We start from the raw sequence: 19,803 nt of genomic DNA, 5'->3' as shown, positions 1-19,803 counted from the left end.
GTTCACGTTAATTAGGTTTTCTTGTTTATTTTTATGTCGATTTTGATAAATAAAGTTACTTGCTGTTGTTCACTTATTTATAACAAAACAATTATTATTTGAATTACGTTTATTATTTAAACCACTTGTGTCTTTGATTAATAAATTTTTTATTCGCTATTTAGAATACAAATCAATCACATTTAAGTAAATTTTATTAGAATATTAATTTGTTAAATTAACTTTCTAACATGACTGATAAATTAACAAAAGCCAATTTAAAGCGAACTACTGCTTTTAAACGATTACAAGAAACTTACGAGTGTGGTCTTAAAGTTTCAAATGATGAGTCTTTAAAGCCTGAATTTCTTGCTAGAGCCAATGCTATTGATGGCACTTATAATGAATTTCAAAGTAATCATAACACTGTTATTTCATTAATCAATGATGATGAATTTTCTTCCTATGATGAGATGAGATTAAATGCTGATAAAGCCTTTTATGGAGTTTTATCACTAAAACATGATTTTTTGTTAAATGACTCATCTTCTCAAGCGGCAAACATGTCTACTGTAGATAATTCTAATTTTTCTAACCGTAGAAGTGTCGTAAACCTTCCAAAGCTTTCCTTGATGCGTTTCGAAGGTTCTTATAAAGATTTTCCTACTTATTTTGATGTCTTTAACAGTCTAATCCACAATAATCCTGACATATCTAATGTTGAAAAGTTTCAGTATCTGCTTACTTCTTTGGGTAATGAACCCCTAGCTTTAATCAAAGGCATTCCTCTTACTGAGGGCAATTATACTGTAGCATACGAAAAGCTGGAAAAAAGATATAAAAATACACGTATCTTAGCTAGCCACTATTATAATGAAATTTTTAATGCTCCCTCAATTTCAAAGGCAAATTCTTTTGAACTAAGAAAATTATTAAGTGTCCTTTCAGAAAATGTTGCTGCTCTCAGGGTAATGAAGTTGCCTGTAGATCATTGGGATTTTTTGCTATTTAACATGCTTCTTAATAAATTAGATTCAAAAACCAGAACCAATTTTGAACTGGAACATAGCCTTAGCCAGGAATTGCCAACTTATAGGCAATTAATGTCGTTTTTAGATAGACAATGCATCGCACTGGAGTCTGTTCAGTATATTGCTTCGTCATCTCACAAGCCAAAGGTGAACAATGAAAAACACGTATCTAGTTTTCTGGTGGAATCCAGCCCTAATTCAGTTGAGCAGTCTAAGTGCATCTTATGTTCTTCGCCTCATGCCTTATATAAGTGCGGAATATTTCTTTCTAAATCCCCTCAAGAGAGGTTTTCTATTGCTAAACAACACAAACTTTGCGTTAATTGTTTAGTCTCGCCACACTCTATGAGGAATTGTGTGTCATCTCATAAATGTCGTGTTTGCAAATTCCCCCATCATACAACATTGCACTTTGATAAAAAATCAAACGATACAGCTTCTGAGCAGAATTCAAACGTTCAGGTTACTTCTTCCAACCCCTCTGTTGGTCCGTCAGTGGGTTGCAACCCGTCTACTAGTTCTTCGATTACCAATACCCTTGTAAATACTTACATCAATTCTGACTGTATTACAAGCACCTTATCACTTCCTCAATCAACTATTTTATTGTCAACCTGTGAAGCGGAAGTAAACGATATTCGAGGTAACTTTACCACAATACGAATTCTTCTTGATACAGGTTCTATGGCGAATTTTATTTCTGAATCTTGTGTTCAACGTCTTGGCCTTTCAAAAAGAAATTTTTCGATTCCTGTTGAAGGTCTCAATGGAATATCATTGGCTGCAAACAGTGGTATAGTGCAGTGCACAATGAAACCGTGTGGACAAATCGATCCAACATTTTCATTTGAAGCCATTGTTCTTCCTAAAGTATGTTCAAATCAGCCAAAATTCCTAATTAATCCTTCTGAGTTGACACATCTTCAAACTTTAAAATTGGCAGATCCTAAGTTCCACATACCTGGTCCTATAGACATGTTAGTTGGTGCAGAACTCACTCCGTTTATTTTAAAATCGGGTAGAATTTTTGGAAATCCAAATCAACCAGTGGCATTAGAAACTGTTTTTGGATACGCTCTTCAAGGTAAAGTAAATTGCCTCCCTAATGATTCTTCTATAAATACTCTTGTTAATTGTCATATGTCTCTTGAAACAAATATCGACACGCAATTAAGAAAATTTTGGGAGCTTGAGGAGATTTCTAAATCCTTACCTTTATCCTCTGAAGATAAAAAATGTGAAGAAATATATAAGTCTTTAACTCTTAGAGATTCTACAGGTCGATTTTTTGTCCCGTTACCTTTTCGTCAAGAAAAACCTAAATTTCTTGATACTTATTCTCAATCCCATCGACGTTTTTCGATGCTTGAAAATCGTTTTAGAAAAAATCCTGATTTACGCACAAAATATTGTGATTTTATGCAAGATTATTTAAATAAGGGTCACATGTCTCTCGTTCCTACAGAGCATAACCATTCTCCTTCGGCCTATTATATCGCCCATCATGCTATATTTAAGGAACAAATTTCCGAATTCGAGATTGTATCTAAAATAAGGGTAGTCTTTGATACAAGTTTGCGTGACATAAACGGTGTATCTCTAAATGACACCTTACTTGTAGGTCCAAAGCTTCAGAAGGATATTGCTAGTCTTTTACTTAGATTTCGATTTTATGCCTATGTCTTTGTTTGCGACATTAAGCAAATGTACAGACAAATTAATGTGATTGCCGACTATTGGGACTATCAACGTATTCTATGGCGTTTCTCCCTATCCGAACCTCTTCAGGAGTATCATTTACGCACTGTGACATATGGTATATCTTCTTCACCATATTTGGCATTACGTACCTTGTATGAACTCGCAGCTTCTGAAGAAAATAATTATCCTCATGTAGCTAAAGCTTTAAGAACTCAATTTTATATGGACGATGGTTTACTGGGAGCTAATGATATTCCCTCAGCCTTGACTCTTCAATTTGACTTAATCGCAGTTATGAAAAGAGGAGGTTTTGAACTTGGAAAATGGGCTAGTAATCACCCTGATCTCATTACTCATCTTTCTGCTTCCGATTGTCAGAACTCATCTTATAGTTTTGATAAGGACTAACTTTCATTCATCAAACTGTTGGGATTAAAATGGGATCCGTCATCAGACATATTTTCCTATTCCTATGTCCCTTTTGATCGCTCTTGTACAAAGAGACACATTTTGTCTGAAATTAGTAGGATTTTTGATCCTCTCGGATTTATTTCACCCTGTCTTCTGTTTGCAAAACGTCTGCTACAAATATTGTGGGAGCTCAATGTCCCTTGGGATGAAATCTTATCCGACGAGATTACCGAAATTTGGACAAAATTCAAAACGGAATTACCAAATCCCGCTGATATTAAAATTGCTCGTTATTTGGGTTCTGAAGCCATATCTCGCGTCGAGTTACATGGCTTTTGTGACGCCTCTCAAGTAGGTTATGCTAGTGTTGTTTACTTTCGAATTGAAGAAACCACTGGTAATATCAAAACCTTTTTGGTTAGCGCTAAGTGCAAGGTTGCTCCATTAAAGACCCAGTCTATTGCTCGTTTGGAGCTTTTGGCAGCAGTTCTTCTGGCTAACTTAATTAATTTTGTTCAAAGAAGTTATGAGGGCTTCATAATGTTTGACGCTGTATATGCGTGGTCAGATTCTATGATAACTTTGGCTTGGTTGTCTTCTTCACCAAGTCGATGGAAGACTTTTATAGCTAACAGAGTAAGTCATATACAAGAAACTGTCCCTAATTCTAGTTGGCATCATGTGGCGTCTTCACAGAATCCTGCCGATTATGCAAGTCGTGGTCAAAGTCCGCTTCAACTTCTAAATACTTCTATGTGGTGGTCAGGCCCTCCTTTTCTTTCTATGCCTAGAACCACTTGGCCCTGTCAGCCTACAACTGAATCTTACTCTGATTTATCAATAGAGATCCAAAAAGAGGAAAAACAAGTTTCACTTGCGGTGACAGTTAATAGTGACAATTTTCTATTTAATTTACTGAACCGATTGTCTTCTTTGCTTAAAATTCAAAGAATTTTAGCTTATCTTATAAGGTTTATAAAAAATTCTAGGTCTAAACAAAGACTCAACGAAAACAAAATCCTTACTCCTCAGGAAATAAATTCTTCACTTATACCGATAATTCGATATATTCAGCTGGATGTTTTTTCTGATATTTTTCTTAAGATTAATCAAAATCAGTTACTGTCAAAACCTTTTCGTAAATTGGCCCCATTTGTGGACCCAGATGGTTTACTTAGAGTTGGTGGTCGGCTTAAAAGATCTTCTTTTAGTTATGACATTAAACATCCTATCCTTTTGCCCAAAACACACAGACTGACAGAATTGATAATAGAGTCAGTTCACAGCTCATACTTTCATCCTGGTTTAAAGACTTTGCAATACTTGTTGCTTCAACAATATTGGATCTTATCCCCTAAAGCAGCAATTTATAAATGTTTATCTAGATGTATTACATGTTTTCGTTCTAAACCCAAGTCATATAATCCGTATATGGCTGATTTACCCTCGTTCCGCGTTTCTCAGTTAAAGGCATTCTCATCAGTTTGCATTGATTTCGCTGGTCCATTTTCGCTTTTGATGAGCAAACACAGAGGAGCAAAAACTTTTAAGGGTTATGTCTGTTTATTTGTTTGTACCGCTACTAAGGCCATTCATTTGGAGGCCACATCTGATCTTAGTTCAGAGTCATTCTTAGCAGCTTTTAGACGTTTCATTGCCCGAAGGGGTAGGTGCAATCATATTGTAAGTGATCAGGGCACTAATTTTAAGGGTGCTAATAATCAATTAATAGAACTTGCTCAAATTACAGCACAAAAATTAGACATTTCTTGAAATTTTAATCCTCCCGCTTCTCCGCATTTGAATGGATTGGCCGAGGCTGGCGTCAAGTCATTTAAATCATATTTTTACCGAGTTATGGGAAATCAAATTTTAACCTTTGAAGAATTCTATACAGTTCTAACACAAGTCGAGGCTATTCTAAATTCTCGTCCCTTGTGTCCCATTAGCTCAGATCCTAATGATCTGCAGCCACTTACGCCTGGACATTTTCTGATTTTCGAATCGTTAAATAATCCGATTCCTGAACCCAATTTAGAGCATTTAAGTCTTAACAAACTAAGTCGTTGGCAGCTACTGCAACGTATCCAAAGCGATTTCTGGAAACGTTGGTCTTTAGAGTATATTAACACTCTTCAACAAAGACACAAGTGGACTAAACAGTCTCCTCCGGTTTCTAAAGGAGATCTGGTAGTTATTAAGAATGAGCAGCAAGCTCCTTTGCAATGGGAACTTGGTCGTATTGTTAACGTATTTCCGGGACAGGATGATGTAATTCGCGTTGTCGAAGTCAAAACTTCTCGCGGCACGATGAAACGACCGATGGTCAAGATTTGTCCTCTTCCAGGCAATTAGGCAATGTAACTGCCTTTTTTAATTAAGTTTAATTGAGTTTAACTTTAGTTATTTTTTTTCTTTCTCTCTTACTTTGAAAACATTCGTTTTGGCGGGGTGAATGTTCGGGAATCCTTATTTCTTTATTTTAATATTGCTATGATTCTACTATTTATTTATTTTCGGGTAGAATAAGCTTTAGACAATTTAATTATATTTAGTTATTTTGGTATGCCCCCTGTAAAATGACGCGGAATAACCTTCTTAATGTCAATTTTTAAAATTATCCACAAGCTCAAAGCTTATCGCTTTCGGTACGCATGTATAAAACTGGACAAGCGTTAAGTACTTTAAGGACCAGGTACCACTACTGTGATTTCGCTTCAAGCTTTCAAAGAAAAAGGTACTCCCTTTCGTGATCTTGACGGTACCGTCCCGCGTTCCACGTGCATCGCGAATTCCATGGAAGGAGTCCAGAATTGAGTCACCCATTGGATCTACAAGTTTACCATATCCTAAACATCACCGATTTCCAGGTAAGCGATATTGTGCAAAGCTTGTGGAAACATAATTTTTAAATTCTATTTTTTTACAACTCAGTTTTCATATTTCCTGCAGTTTTCATAACATTTTGAAACAGTTAAGACAATTTAATTGGTTATAAACAAATATGGTGAGGTATTCCCTCATAGCGCGTGTAATTGCGGGTTAAATATTATTTCCGAGTACACCTTTGAAACAGTCTCGAAATCACCGTCTAACTATTAGCAAATCCGACCCTGTCTTGATGGTTAAAACGACGACGGGACTTGCACCCGAAAATATGTTTCAAATAGGGCTCACGCGAAGTGAATATTCTTCGAAATTTAAGTACCTAGAACTAGCCACAGGCGTTGTTGTATGTTGTAAGATAAGGAATTTTTATGGCATTTTCAGTCAGAGTTCTGAAGATCTGTTTATTTAGTAACAGGAAATGTCATCATAAATAAGTCTATAGTGTTGATAAATCTCTCAAATATCGAATTCTCGAAACTAGCCTGAGATTAAGACGCAGCAAATTTCGTGGGAACTCAGGGATTCTGTTATTGCAAAGATAGCGAGCTCGTATTGGTCGAAGGAAAAAATCATGGCATTTGTAGGATGTCCTGAGTAAGTTTTTCTAGCCACCCGATCGGTAGAGAAATGTTTTGGATGGTCACTATTGGACAAAGTAGGTGATGGCTGTCAGAATGGGAGGTAATTTCTTCTTTTTTTTGGGAAGAGGGAACCCAAGTTTAGAAGGATCGAGTTAGAGGTTCCAGAAGTCAGTTCCGTGGAAGCCATCGAGCAGTTCAGTTCTGTCATCAAGGAAGTTTAGTTTTGAGTTCGCATCAGTGGTTCAAAATGTAGTTACCAGTTCCTGGCCGGCTGAGTTGACCCAGCCCAGCGTATATGATGGTGTGTAGCGTGAGCTCCGGCAATTTTCTCGCTGTTTTTAAGCGAATCGCCGAAATGATTTCATACCACTTTTGGTATTAAATAATTTTTTTATGCAGTCAGATCCGGAAGTAGGAGTTAGAAGTTTCATTTTGCATTACTAAGTCTAGCATTACAGTTAAATGATGAAGTATGCTTATATATTTCATTTTGATCCCGTTTAATGAACTTTAAAATAATTTTGTTCGAGTAAAAAGCTGAATTTTTCTATGATAACTTTTGTAATGAACTATGATAACCTTATGTACTGTCGCTGTAGCTATTAACAATGTGAAGTGATTTTCGCGTAGTGAAATAGCGTCTTGGACTTACAAACCAACCAACAACCAGAAGAAACCAGGACAATGATTGTAAAGGTATCATTTTTATGTTTGTAGAACTTTCCGTTTCATTTTTTTTTTGATTTGGTAATCTGGTCTCAATTTGTAACACCGAGAGATCAAAGATTCATTTTTTTTTGTTTTTTTTTTAATAAATAATGTTTGATTTACAAAATATAAATTTATAATTTCTTTCCTTCTCTCTTGAATCGTAAGAACAATAAAGAATTGACTGAGTATAGCATATTGATTATAGAGTAAATAAGGTAAGTTACATTATAATATTTTGTATATTATGTATATTTTTATTTGACTATGTTTTTTGTTTTATTTTGATTTAATACTATTTTTCTTTTAATATTTTCATTTTGTGAAAGTTTGGTTCCTTTAGGGAACCAATGGCGCCCAATATTTTATTTTTTTTATTTCTATTTTACATCCTCATTTCGATTTTTCTATCCTTTTAAATTTTTCTAAGCTAATAAGGGTATATCATAACACCTAAGAATCTACCCCTTTTCAAAGCTCTGAGACAGTAGCGACCGCGGCCATGTTCTTCATTATGTAACATCCCCCTATATCACATATCAACATCTTGTCAAATTTCAAAAATTACACCCTCTTTTTGGGGCACGTTTCACCTTTAACAAACTTAGGGGGTAATACACAATCTCTTTTGAGATCTTTTTGAATGAAAATTTTGTCTGTTTCTTTGCTGTCTACTAGAATAGAAGCTTCTTGATTCCAATATAGATATTGTAAAAGTCTCATATCGTTATTTATTCCAATCATTTATAGATAGTGAAACAGCCAATCATCTTGGAGCCTATCAAACGCCTTTTCAAAATCTATAAAACGGACACGTAAATTGGATTCTGTAGGTACTTCCCATGATCTTTGAAGTAATCTTAGCATTGAATACAAAGCTTCCATTGTACCCAATCCTTCTCTGAAAGCGAATTGTTTGTTTCCCATTTTGTGTTCGCATTTCTGATAAGTTAAAATAAGAATTATGAATTATTAATTTGTTATTATATTTTAAAAGTAGACATTTAGGCCTGGATCCCGCGTACCAAAAAATGTTGATTAATAGCAAGCTGAAAATTTGTTCATAGCTTAATGGTGTCTAGTCGGACAAACTTTGATGAATGGGAACACTGGAACAGGAGAAGTTTTAATTGTGGAACGTTTCATCCTCTCAAGTTTATGATTTTGAAAGCTAGCAGCTTGTTTTTAAGTTTATTCAATAGCTAACTTTATAATATGAAAAAATGTTTGTCCGACAAATATGTTGTACATGACAAATGACAGTAATTATATTGGTGGTAAATTAATAGCATTTTGATTTTTGCATGAGAGTTTAATGAAAGGGTAAAAAATCAATTAGAAATTCTGTTCGACAAAATACATGGGACGTTTTTGTAACCTGACGTTCGAAACCTGTAACCTGTTCCACAATTAAAACTTTCCAACTTATTACATCCAAGTTTGTACAACTAGACTCTGTTAAGCTATTAAAAAATTTTCAGCTTGCTATTAATCAACTTTTTTTGGTACGCGGGATCCAGGCCTCATTGTGAAGTTACTTAATGGACCTTGGATAAACTTTCATGGAACTTGGAATTACGTAACTTTCTATTTTTATTACATTTACATTTATCTGTTTTACATACTTCTGCAAGCACATTGCTGATATGATAGCCTTGTCCACCCGACAAAAACTTTTCTAACATACACGCGCAATGAAATGTTTAGTTTTGGAACCATGTCTAGAGAAACGAATGATTCTTTGTAGATGATAAATAATTGATTTCTGCTATACAAATCTGGCAGTCTCCCTTCTTTAGTACCAAATTCATATAATTCGTTTTAGACACTCATAAAAATATAATGACTTAAAAACAGCCAAACATTTCCAGAATCACTTCGTGCCCTGTCAATATCTGGCACTCTTAATTTTACCGTATCATTGACATTACCACGGGGAAATTTCAAGTTTGGTGTTTTAAGCATTTTCTTCGCTTGCTTTTCTCGGCCTTCCTTTGCACGTGCCCGTTTAATTGCAACAGAATCTTGCCCCTCTGAAAACTGACTAGAAAATAGTTCTTCTAGAATCGCATTAGATTCATTCACTGATGGTTGCACAGGTTTTTCTGGTTCTTGTTCTATTAGAAGCTCATTTGGTTCATCCACTTCTTGTGTTTCATGCTCTTCAAAATCAGGACCTGACTGGGTTTCTTCTATTTATTCTTCTACTTCCAAATCTTCTTCAGTCGACATTTTTTCTAAAGAAGTATCTGGCAGTGATGTTTTGAAATCAATTTTGGCAGGAACCCCAAACAAAGCTTCATACGGACTGCCCTTAATGCCAGAAGGGTAAGCTCGGTTCTTGGCGAATTGTACAGATTAATGACCCTCTGACAACTTGTTTGTTTGGTTGCTTTCCAACCAGGAACTTACTATATTTACAATGTCTTTCTTCGTACGTTCAGCAGATCCCTGTGACTGACTGTTTTGGCTTACCGTGCACTATCTTCAAATCTTTCCACATACAACACAGTTCTATAATTCTGTTGGGGAATTCTCGTCCATTGTCGCTTTGAAAAATGCTAGGAGCTCCAAAGGTACAAAATATGTCAAGAAGAACTAAAGAAACTTCTTCTGCACGTTTAGTTTTTAACGGCCGTAATTGTACAAATTTAGTTAACGTGATCTTGGTATATAAAAATGAACTTGAATTAATTATCTGCTGGGGCTTGCACATCTATCAAATCTATTTGACATTTACTATTAATTTCTTTTTGAGAGTACTGGTTTCATTACTAAACCTTTTTTGGGAACTTTAGATTTTTTCTGGCCAGTTTCACACATATTATCAAAGTAGATCGTTATGATTTCTACAGTTATGTATTGTGACATTCCGCTTGCGAGGCGATCGTTATAATCAAGATCCTCTGTTAAATGTAGGTATACAATTACCAGTAAAAGTAGGAAATAAAGGGTATTTAAAGAATATTTACTACATTTACCGTCGACTTTGGTAATTGTATAAAATTACCGGTAATTATGTGCAATTACCAGATTATCTACTTTTACCGTAACCCATAATATATTGTTCATACCTATGATTTCTTTGCCTATAAACTCTTAATCGCCCATTGCTCTATGACTGAAATACTTTCTCATCGGAAAATGCAACCCTGGACCAAATGTTCTCTTCACGGTTTATAAATTCATTACAAATTGCAGCTCGTCTCCTCTTGTGATCCTCAGTCAAAAAATGTTTCCTTGCAACTGCACAATCATTTAAACCGGGAGATATTAACAGAAGTTCAACCACGATTTTCTAAGTCCTGCCCTTTGCAATACTGGAAGGATAGAGAAGGTACTTACAATTTGTGGAAAAATCCACGGGTTTCCTGTGACATTTTCCTGTGAAAATTAGATTTTCCATGAAAAAAAAAATTGGGAGTTGCGATGAATTTTTAAGTCCTGCCATATCCATGGAATAACAGGATACTATCTATTTTATGAAGAAAACTTTTTGGGCAGGACGGTTGTAAAAGGACTAAGGGAGTATACAGACATACAAACATGTAATGAAAATAAAGAAATTTTCATAATTTTCTAAGTCCTGCCAACTTAATAAATTAATCATATTTATTTCAAAATGACCAAAAAAATGTTGGCATGACGTCACCTAATGTTTAACTGCACTTGTTTCTTGGAAAATTCTGTATAAAATTTTCACTTTGGTTCCGTGATTTTATAAGTCATAAAATAAATTTTGTTATAAAATAAATAATTTTAGTAGACATTATTCAAAATGGCAGGATGTTTAGTTACACCTTTTTTACTATATATAGTTAAAAAATTTGTAAGAAAATTCGTGGAGAATTACACGATTTTCTAAGTCATGCCATTTAGCACATATCTCAAAAAGGTTAATATAAATATATTTTCAAAGAGGCAGGATGGTTGTATATTGTATAGTTATTTCGTATAAAAAAATTAAATTGTGTGTCTGTAAAATTATTTCAGGGTGGTATAAAAACATATTCATATCACCACAATTTTCTGAGTCATACCATGTCTAGTATGCTTAAAAAACACTAATCTAAAACCGTTTACAACTTGGCAGGATAACCGCAAAGATGAATAATACAAAAAATTAATTTGTATATCATTAAAACAATCGTATCCTATTAAATATTATTTTCCTGAATAATGTCTCGGAATTTTTACACACTTTTCAAATCTAATAGCAAACTGTAACATCTTTATTTTAAGTGATTAGATCATCTAAGTAAACGCAATAAATGTAAATAAACAATTTTTAAAATTTATTGGTTACAGTAGGGAATTTACCTACCCATTATATTATACAGGGTGTCCAGAAGCTCTCATAACAAACGAAAACCGAAGATTCCTCAGATAATTTTAAGAAAATTTAACTCAATTCACCTAGTTCAAAAATGCTTCCGTGGAAAGCTAGAGCTCTTTAAAGATGGCGTCTTGTAATTCATATTCATCATCGTCATAATTCAACCCGGATCTATGCAATGCTGGATATAGGTCTCCTCAGTCTTCTCCATGCATTTCTGTCCTGTGCTGTCTGCATCAAGTTTCTGTCGATCCGTTTGATGTCATCAGACCATCTGTTTGGCGGACGATCTCTACTTCGACATGCTTCGTCTAGAAGAAGCATATCGAAGTCTTGTAATTAGTTTCTTCAAAATAGCTGCAGAACGCTTTTATTTGGAAAAACGAACACTGGTAACAGGCGCTAAGTTGCCGCATTCAACAGGTTTTCCTGATATTATAGGATTGTAGATATTGTCCTGATATTTTTTCCTATATTTGATAGCAAAATGTACTAACACTAACAACACCAGAATAAATCGATTTTTAAATACAGCATCTATGTATCTACTTGCAACTTTTTGCATTGTGTTCAGGATAACATCAGGTAAAGGTGTACAATATAAAAATGGGTGGAAATTGCATTTTAGTGCATAACATGCGTCCAAAAGTGCATAAACCTGTCAAAATCAGTTTACTAAGGGCAAAATTTTGTTACTTGGAAGGTTTATGGAGTTACGAATACACAAGCAGAACCGACCTCCGAATCACCTAGTGCCCAGAGTTGCTGCTAAGGCACGTCATCTGGAGTTTCGTGGGATATCGGCAATAAATTAAAGAACACAGATTATTGGAGGGTTTTTGTGATGGCCGAACACGAATATGACATTACAACCGACCCTCCGAGCACCTGGTGCCCAGGGTGACTGATCTCGAATTTAGAGAGTTTTTGGAGGTTGATTCTGATGGCGTATTCATGTTCAGCAACCACAAAACTCCTCAAGTAATCTACTTGCATCACTTTAGTGTCTGAAAGCCTCGAAATTTAAGAATATGGCGTGTATATTAGTCACCCCGAGCACTAGGTAAAGATCTGTTCTAATGTGACATTCTTGTTAAGAAACCCCAAAACCACCTGACTAATCTGTCTGTATCAATTTACTGCCGAAATTAATATATAAATATGGTGTAGAAAATGCTTAACAAATAAAAAGGTACCATAAAATATCAATTTATTATAATACTAAAATACAGGGTGTCCCATTTAAGAAAGCTCAAAAAATACTCATTCCGAGTTTCAACCAACCCCGTATACTAAAATTAAACATTTTGGTATACTATTAATAACTGACAATAGTAGACTATATTAAAAATCGTTTAAACACAAATTAAGAGAAGTTTGGATATCAAATTACTAACAATATGTATAGGGTGTGAATGTTCCTACAAAATTAACAAAAAAAAACGTAATTATATTTTAAACTACCTCGTATAATATTTCAAAACACTATATTTTATTAAAGAGAACATTGAGTAGAATCCAAAAATGTAAAAATATACAGGGTATTCCATTAAAAAAAAAACATAAATTTGTGTCACCCTGTGAAAACGGGTAGCCCTGTATATTAGAAAATACTGTTAAATCATAGTCCTATCTGTGGCCCATGTTTTACCTAAATAACTTTTTTCGTATATCTTACGACATAATTGGACTTTGTCACACTAATGCCCCACCCTGTATACAAAATAACCATAAAACCATCCTGCCTCTTTGTAGACTTATATTTAAGATTCTTGAAACATGTGGCATGACTCAGAAAATCGTTGACTTTTTCACGAATTTTCTTATAAATCTAGGACTCCTTCCATCTTACAAGAACCGGTTAACCTTCCTGCCGAGTACCGAAAAGGTATTGATTGTATTTGAGTATTATAACTTTTTAAAGGCAGGACTAAGAAAATTACAAAATCAGGGTGAAAATTTTCCGCAGAATTTTCCAAGGGACAAGTATACTTAAACATTAGGAGACGTCATGCCAATATTTTTTTTATCATTTTGAAATAAATAATGTATGTTTAGTTTATTTAGTTGGCAGGACCTAGAAAATCATGAAAATTTCATTATTTTCCTTACATGTTTGTATACATATATACTCCGTTACCCCGTTTGCAACCCTCCTGCCCAAAAAAATTTCTTCGTAAAATCGATAGTATACTGTCTATCTAAGGATATGGCAGGACTTAGAAATTCATCGCAAAACCCTATTTTTATTTTTTGGGAAAATCTAATTTTTACAGGAAAATGTCACAGGAAATTTGTGGATGTTTCCACAGATTGTAAGTACATCGTCTACCCTTCCAGTATTGCAAAAGGCAGGACTTAGAAAATCGTGGCTGAACTTCTGTATAATATCTCCCGGTCTAATTTATCAGTCCACTTGTTTTAATTATTCTACGTGCAGTGAAAATACCGCCCGGAAACGCTGTCTCTTTGCTAGATTTTTGAGCCGTGGCAAAAGGAGATTCTCTCAAATCATCTAGTAACATCTCATCCAGTTGATCTGTGGAGATCTTCTGCCGTCTTAAACCACCCAACCATACTATAGAGTCAAAATTATCCCATCTCTGTTTGATTTTCCGTATGCACATTATGGCTCACGTTCAAATATGCAGCAACTTGCCTTATAGTCTAAGAGCTTGTGAACCCTCCGAGTAACGGTCTTCCTGTAAGGCTAGAAATTTGTATAGTGATAATTCATGGCACACCAAGGCTAAAAACCATGACCTGGTAGGCACCAGCCCTGCACGTGTATCTACCAGGTGAATCGAAAAGTGCATAGTTTAGGGGTAAAAGAAACTTTCTTCTATAAGATTTAAATTTAAGTATGTGTTTGAGTATGTCATTTAGAAGAAATGTGTACAATGACAGGCAATTATGAACAGCATAAAACCTTGCCAGGCGAGGGGAAAGATTAGGGGTTTTTCCTAAAAATATTGTTTTTGTATCGAACAAAGTTCGTTTAGGTTTTTTGAATCATTCCAAACAGAAAAAGTCTTTAGGGACTTTTCTCTTAGGTGTTTTTGACATACCCGATTAAAAATTTAAAAATTGCGAAATCGGCCGTTTTTAACCATGAATCGGTCATTTAACTGAAAATTTCAATGTTGCCAAGGTAAGCAGATATTCTTTAAACATTGATTGATGAAATCACGAAGTAGTCCAGAAAGCCACTGCGCATCCGCTAGGAAAAATATTCTGATTCGGATATTTTGCACAATCTTACTCAAAAAGGACTCCTTTTAACAAATTTGCATGTTTCCAGGACCAAAAGTTGGTCAAAAATTTTTTAAACGTTTTTTTTTTGTTTTTTTTTTCCTAAAATTATTTTTTTTTGCATGGAAAATAGTTTTTTAGTTTTTTTGGAAGTCTTTTTAGTTCATTCCAAACAGAAAAGATCTTTAGTGACTTTTCTCTAAAAATGATAGTTTTTGAGATATAAGCGATTAAGAATTGAAAAATTGAGAAATCGGCCATTTTTAACCCTCAAAAACTATGTGAAAAACTGAAAACTTGAATGTTGTCAAGGTAGGTAGATATTCTTTAAACATCGATTGATGAAATCCCGAAGAGTTTTTTGCAATACAATATTCAAAACTCCTTTGTTTTTTAATTGCTAATCAAGCGTGCCCGACACTATTTTCCACCGACAGTATGGTGCAGATGAAAGGAAAAATTCGTTATTTCGCAAACCGGCAAATTTAAGGAAAAATCCCGAAACAGGTCGATTTTTATTTTTAAATTATGATATTGTGGCATATATGGTATACTAGTGACGTCATCCATCTGGACGTGATGACTTAATCAATGATTTTTTTAAATGAGAATAGTGGTCGTGTGCTAGCTCATTTGAAAGGTTCTTTAATTCTGTATTTAGTATTATAAACATTTACATAATTATTTATACAGGGTGTCCAAAAAATTTTTATTAAATTAAATTATTTGACAAAAAAAGAAGTAGAAGAACACCCTGTATAAATAATTATATAAATGTTTACATTACTGAATAGAGAATTGAAGAACCTTTCAAATGAGCTACCGCACGACCCCTATTCTCATTTAAAAAAATCATCGATTACGTCATCACGCCCAGACAGATGACGTCACTAGTATACCATATATGCCACAATATCATAATTTAAAAATTAAAATCGACCTGTTTCGGTATTTTTCCTTAAAGTCGCCGGTTTACGAAATAACGAATTTATTCCTTTCATTTGCACCATACTGTCGGTTGAAAATAGTGTCGCGCACGCTTGATTATCAATTAAAAAACAAAGGAGTTTTGAATATTGTATTGCAAAAAACTCTTCGGGATTTCATCAATCGATGTTTAAAGAATATCTTCCTACCTTGGCAACATTCAAATTTTCAGTTTTTCACATAGTTTTTGAGGGTTAAAAATGGCCGATTTCGCAATTTTTCAATTTTTAATCGCTTATACAGGGTGTTAGTAAATAAGTATGAAAAATTTTAAGGGCTAATTCTACATGAGAAATTAATACCAGTTTGCTCTATAAATATATGTCCGCAAATACTTAGTTTCGGAGATACGGGGTGTTGAAATTTTTAATTTAAACTGCCAATTTATTTGTTGCTCTAAGACCAGTTGAGCTATGAAAATGAAATTTGGTAAGTTGTAGGAGGTAGTTATTATGAATTTTTTGACATACAATTTAGAATTTTGTATTCATCATTGGCGCGCCTACGGGCAATGGTCTGAATTTTTTTAAAGAAAAAAATAGTACGCCACTGAGATATTTCGAAATAAAAATTATTTTTAAATTCCTCGTCTAATTTATGATAAAAAATGTCTCCTGCCTTTTTTTCATATGATGCACCGTTTTTATGCAGAAAAATAAAATATCTTGGGGCATATTTTTCATTTCTTAATACATCATCAAGAACTATCCAATATAATAATACTAACCTAGAACAATAACAGAAAATATTACTAATAAGATTTCAACTAGGTGCAAAGCTGCAAGAAATGTTTAAAATGATCTCCTTTACAGATAACAGAAGAATTTTATATTCATCATTGGCGCGCGTACGGGTAATGGTCTGCATTTTTTGAAGAAAAAAATAGTACGCCACTGAGATATGTCACAATAAAAATCATTTTTGAATTTTTCGTTCAATTTAGGACAAAAAATCTTTCTTTCCTTTTTTCATACGACTCGCCGTTTTTATACAAAAAAATAAAACATCTTAACGCTTACCAAGTATTTGAGGTAGTTTCCATATGCATAGAAACTTAGTTTAAATACTTTGTAAACGTTAAGATGTTTAATTTTTTTGCATAAAACGGCGCCGCATATGAAAAAAGGAAAGAAAGATTTTTTGTCGTCAATTGAACGAGGATTTCAAAAATGATTTTTAGTTTGACATATCTCAGTGGCGTACTATTTTTTTCTTCAAAAAATTCAGACCATTACCCGTACGCGCGCCAATGATGAATATAAAATTTTCTGTTACCTGTAAAGGAGATCATTTTAAACATTTCTTGCAACGTTGCACCTAGTTGAAATGGCATTAGTAATATTTTCTATTATTGTTCCAGTTTAGTATTATTATATTGGATAGTTCTTGATGATGTATTAAGAAATGAAAAATATGCGCCATGATGTTTTATTTTTCTGCATAAAAAACGGTGCATCATATGACAAAAAGGCAAGAAAGGTTTTTTATCATAAATTAGACGTGAAACTTAAAAATAATTTCTAATTCGAAATGTCTCAGTGGCGGACTATTTTTTCTTTAAAATAATTCAGACCATTGCCCGTAGGCGCGCCAATGATCAATACAAAATTCTTAATTGTATGTCATAAAATTCGTAATAACTACCTCCTAAAACTCACCAAATATCATTTTCATAGCTCAACTGGTCTTAGAGAAATAATGCCTGGTTGCACCAACAGATCTTAAGCTCCAGCTTAGCTAAGCTCTACTTATAAATAGGGCCTCCTTGAGTATCACTTACGTAACACCATAATTTTAGATTCTTACCTTATTATCTATTATATCTATTGTTATATTATGGTATTCTTATTGTAATATATTATAATTATATTATATTAATTTTTATGATATTCTCGACTAAAGCTAAAGATCTGTTGGTGCAACCGGGCATAAATAAATTGGCAGTTTGGAATAAAAATGTCAACAGCCCGTATCTCCGAAACTAAGCATTTGCGGACATATGTTTATAGAGCAAACTGGCATTAATTTTTCATGTAAAATTAGCCCTTAAAATTTTTCATACTTATTTACTAACACCCTGTATGTCAAAAACTATCATTTTTAGAGAAAAGTCACTAAAGACCTTTTATGTTTGGAATGATCCAAAAAACTTAAAAAAAATTTTCCATGCAAAAAAAAATAATTTTAGGAATAAAACAAAAACAAAACATTTAAAAAATTTTTGACCACCTTTTGGTCCTGGCAACATGCAAATTTGTTAAAAGGATTCCTTTTTGAGTAAGATTGTGTAAAAAATCCGAATTAGAATATTTTTCCTATCGGATGCGCAGTGGCTTTCTGGACTAAAGAGTTTTTGCAATACAATATCGAAAACCCCTTTGTTTTTAATTGCTAATCAAGCGGGCGCGACACTGTAGTATAAGTGAGGACGTTTGAGTTTGCATAAATTCATTATCTCGAAAATGGGCAAATTTGAAAAAAAATCATCAGATAAGTCGATTTTTATTCGAAGACATCCATCTGGGCGTGATGATGTAATCGATGATTTTTTTAAATGAGAGTAGTAGGGGTTGTATGATAGCTAATTTGAAAGGTTATTTAATTCTCTATTCAGTAATATCAACACTATCATAATTATTTATACAGGGTGTACAAAAAAAATTATTAAATGAATTTACACAAAAAGAAGAAAATTTTTTTGCACGCCCTGTATAAATAATTATGTAAACGTCCTCACTTATACTACAGTGACGCGCCCGCTTCATTGGCAATTGAAAAACAAAGGGGTTTTCGATATTGTATTGCAAAAAACTCTTCGGGATTTAATCAATCGACGTTTAAAGAATATGTACCTACCTTGGCAACATTGAAATTTTCAGCTATATGCCCAATTCAGGGATAAAAATGGCCGATTTCGCAATTTTTAAATTTTTAATCGCTTATATGTCAAAAACTATTAACCTAAGAGAAAGGTCACTAAAGACCTTTTCTGTTTGGAATTATTCAAAAAACCTAAAAAACTTTGTTCGATGCAATAAAATAATTTTGGGAAAAAACCCTAATCTTTCCCCTCACCTGGCAAGGTCTTAGGCTGTTCAGAATCGCCTGTCATTGTACACATTTCTTCTAAATGACTTACTCAAACACATACTTAAATTTAAACCTTACAGGAAAAAGTTTATTTTAGCCCTAAACTATGCACTTTCGATTCACCTGGTAGATACACGTGCAGGGCTGATGCCTGCCAGGTCATCATTTTTAGCCTTGGTGTGCTATGAATTATCACTCTACAAATTTCTAGCCTTACAGGAAGACCGCTAGTCGGAGGGTTCACTAGCTCTTAGACTATTAGTGACCAACCTTCTTCGAGTTTGGCCATTTCTCTTGTTTTTCCCGCATGATTAGGGACGGCAAAAACAAATTACACATCGATATATCGTATCATATGGTACGAGTACATCGAAGGAAGATATCGATATACAGTATATATCGGAGAAAATATGTCGATATAATATGCAATATATCGATATATTCTTCTTCTCGCTTAGTTTGTCTTTTCTTAGCTGTCTTTTCTTTGATTTACTTGAATAGAAATCTCCTCCATGTTTTTGTTTTAAATGGGAGTATAAATTGGATGTATTTCCTGATGTTTTTAAAACTTGGGAGCAAAAATTGCAGCGGTATTGTTTTTTATTAATTTTATTAAAATGCAACCAAACATTTATTTTGGGTGGAGCCATTATTGTTTCTTGTTTTATTATTATTAACTACACACAAATTCAATACTAGCTACTTGGGCCAATTCTGGATAGTAGAGGTTAAAAACAAAATGTTGGATTCCAACACCAGTAATTTTGACATCTTGGGTTTTAGGGTTTTAGTAAATACAATACAATTTTATTATAAAACTTTATAGAACCTACTACCT

General features: G+C 33.9%; 1 protein-coding gene across 1 annotated transcript in view; it reads left to right on the top strand.

Moving 5' to 3' along the window:
- The first annotated feature begins 230 nt into the window (after positions 1–230).
- The window catches only part of LOC126880865 (uncharacterized), a 34,862-nt gene continuing 15,289 nt past the window's right edge, over positions 231–19,803 (top strand). The window contains exon 1 of the mRNA XM_050644935.1: positions 231–1,987. Within this exon, the coding sequence (XP_050500892.1) occupies positions 231–1,987 (1,757 nt within the window). The remainder of the gene's footprint in view (positions 1,988–19,803) is intronic.

This window comes from Diabrotica virgifera, chromosome 2 (genome assembly GCF_917563875.1).
Source record: "Diabrotica virgifera virgifera chromosome 2, PGI_DIABVI_V3a".
Lineage (NCBI taxonomy): Eukaryota > Metazoa > Arthropoda > Insecta > Coleoptera > Chrysomelidae > Diabrotica > Diabrotica virgifera.
This window is presented reverse-complemented; position numbering and strand designations above follow the sequence as displayed.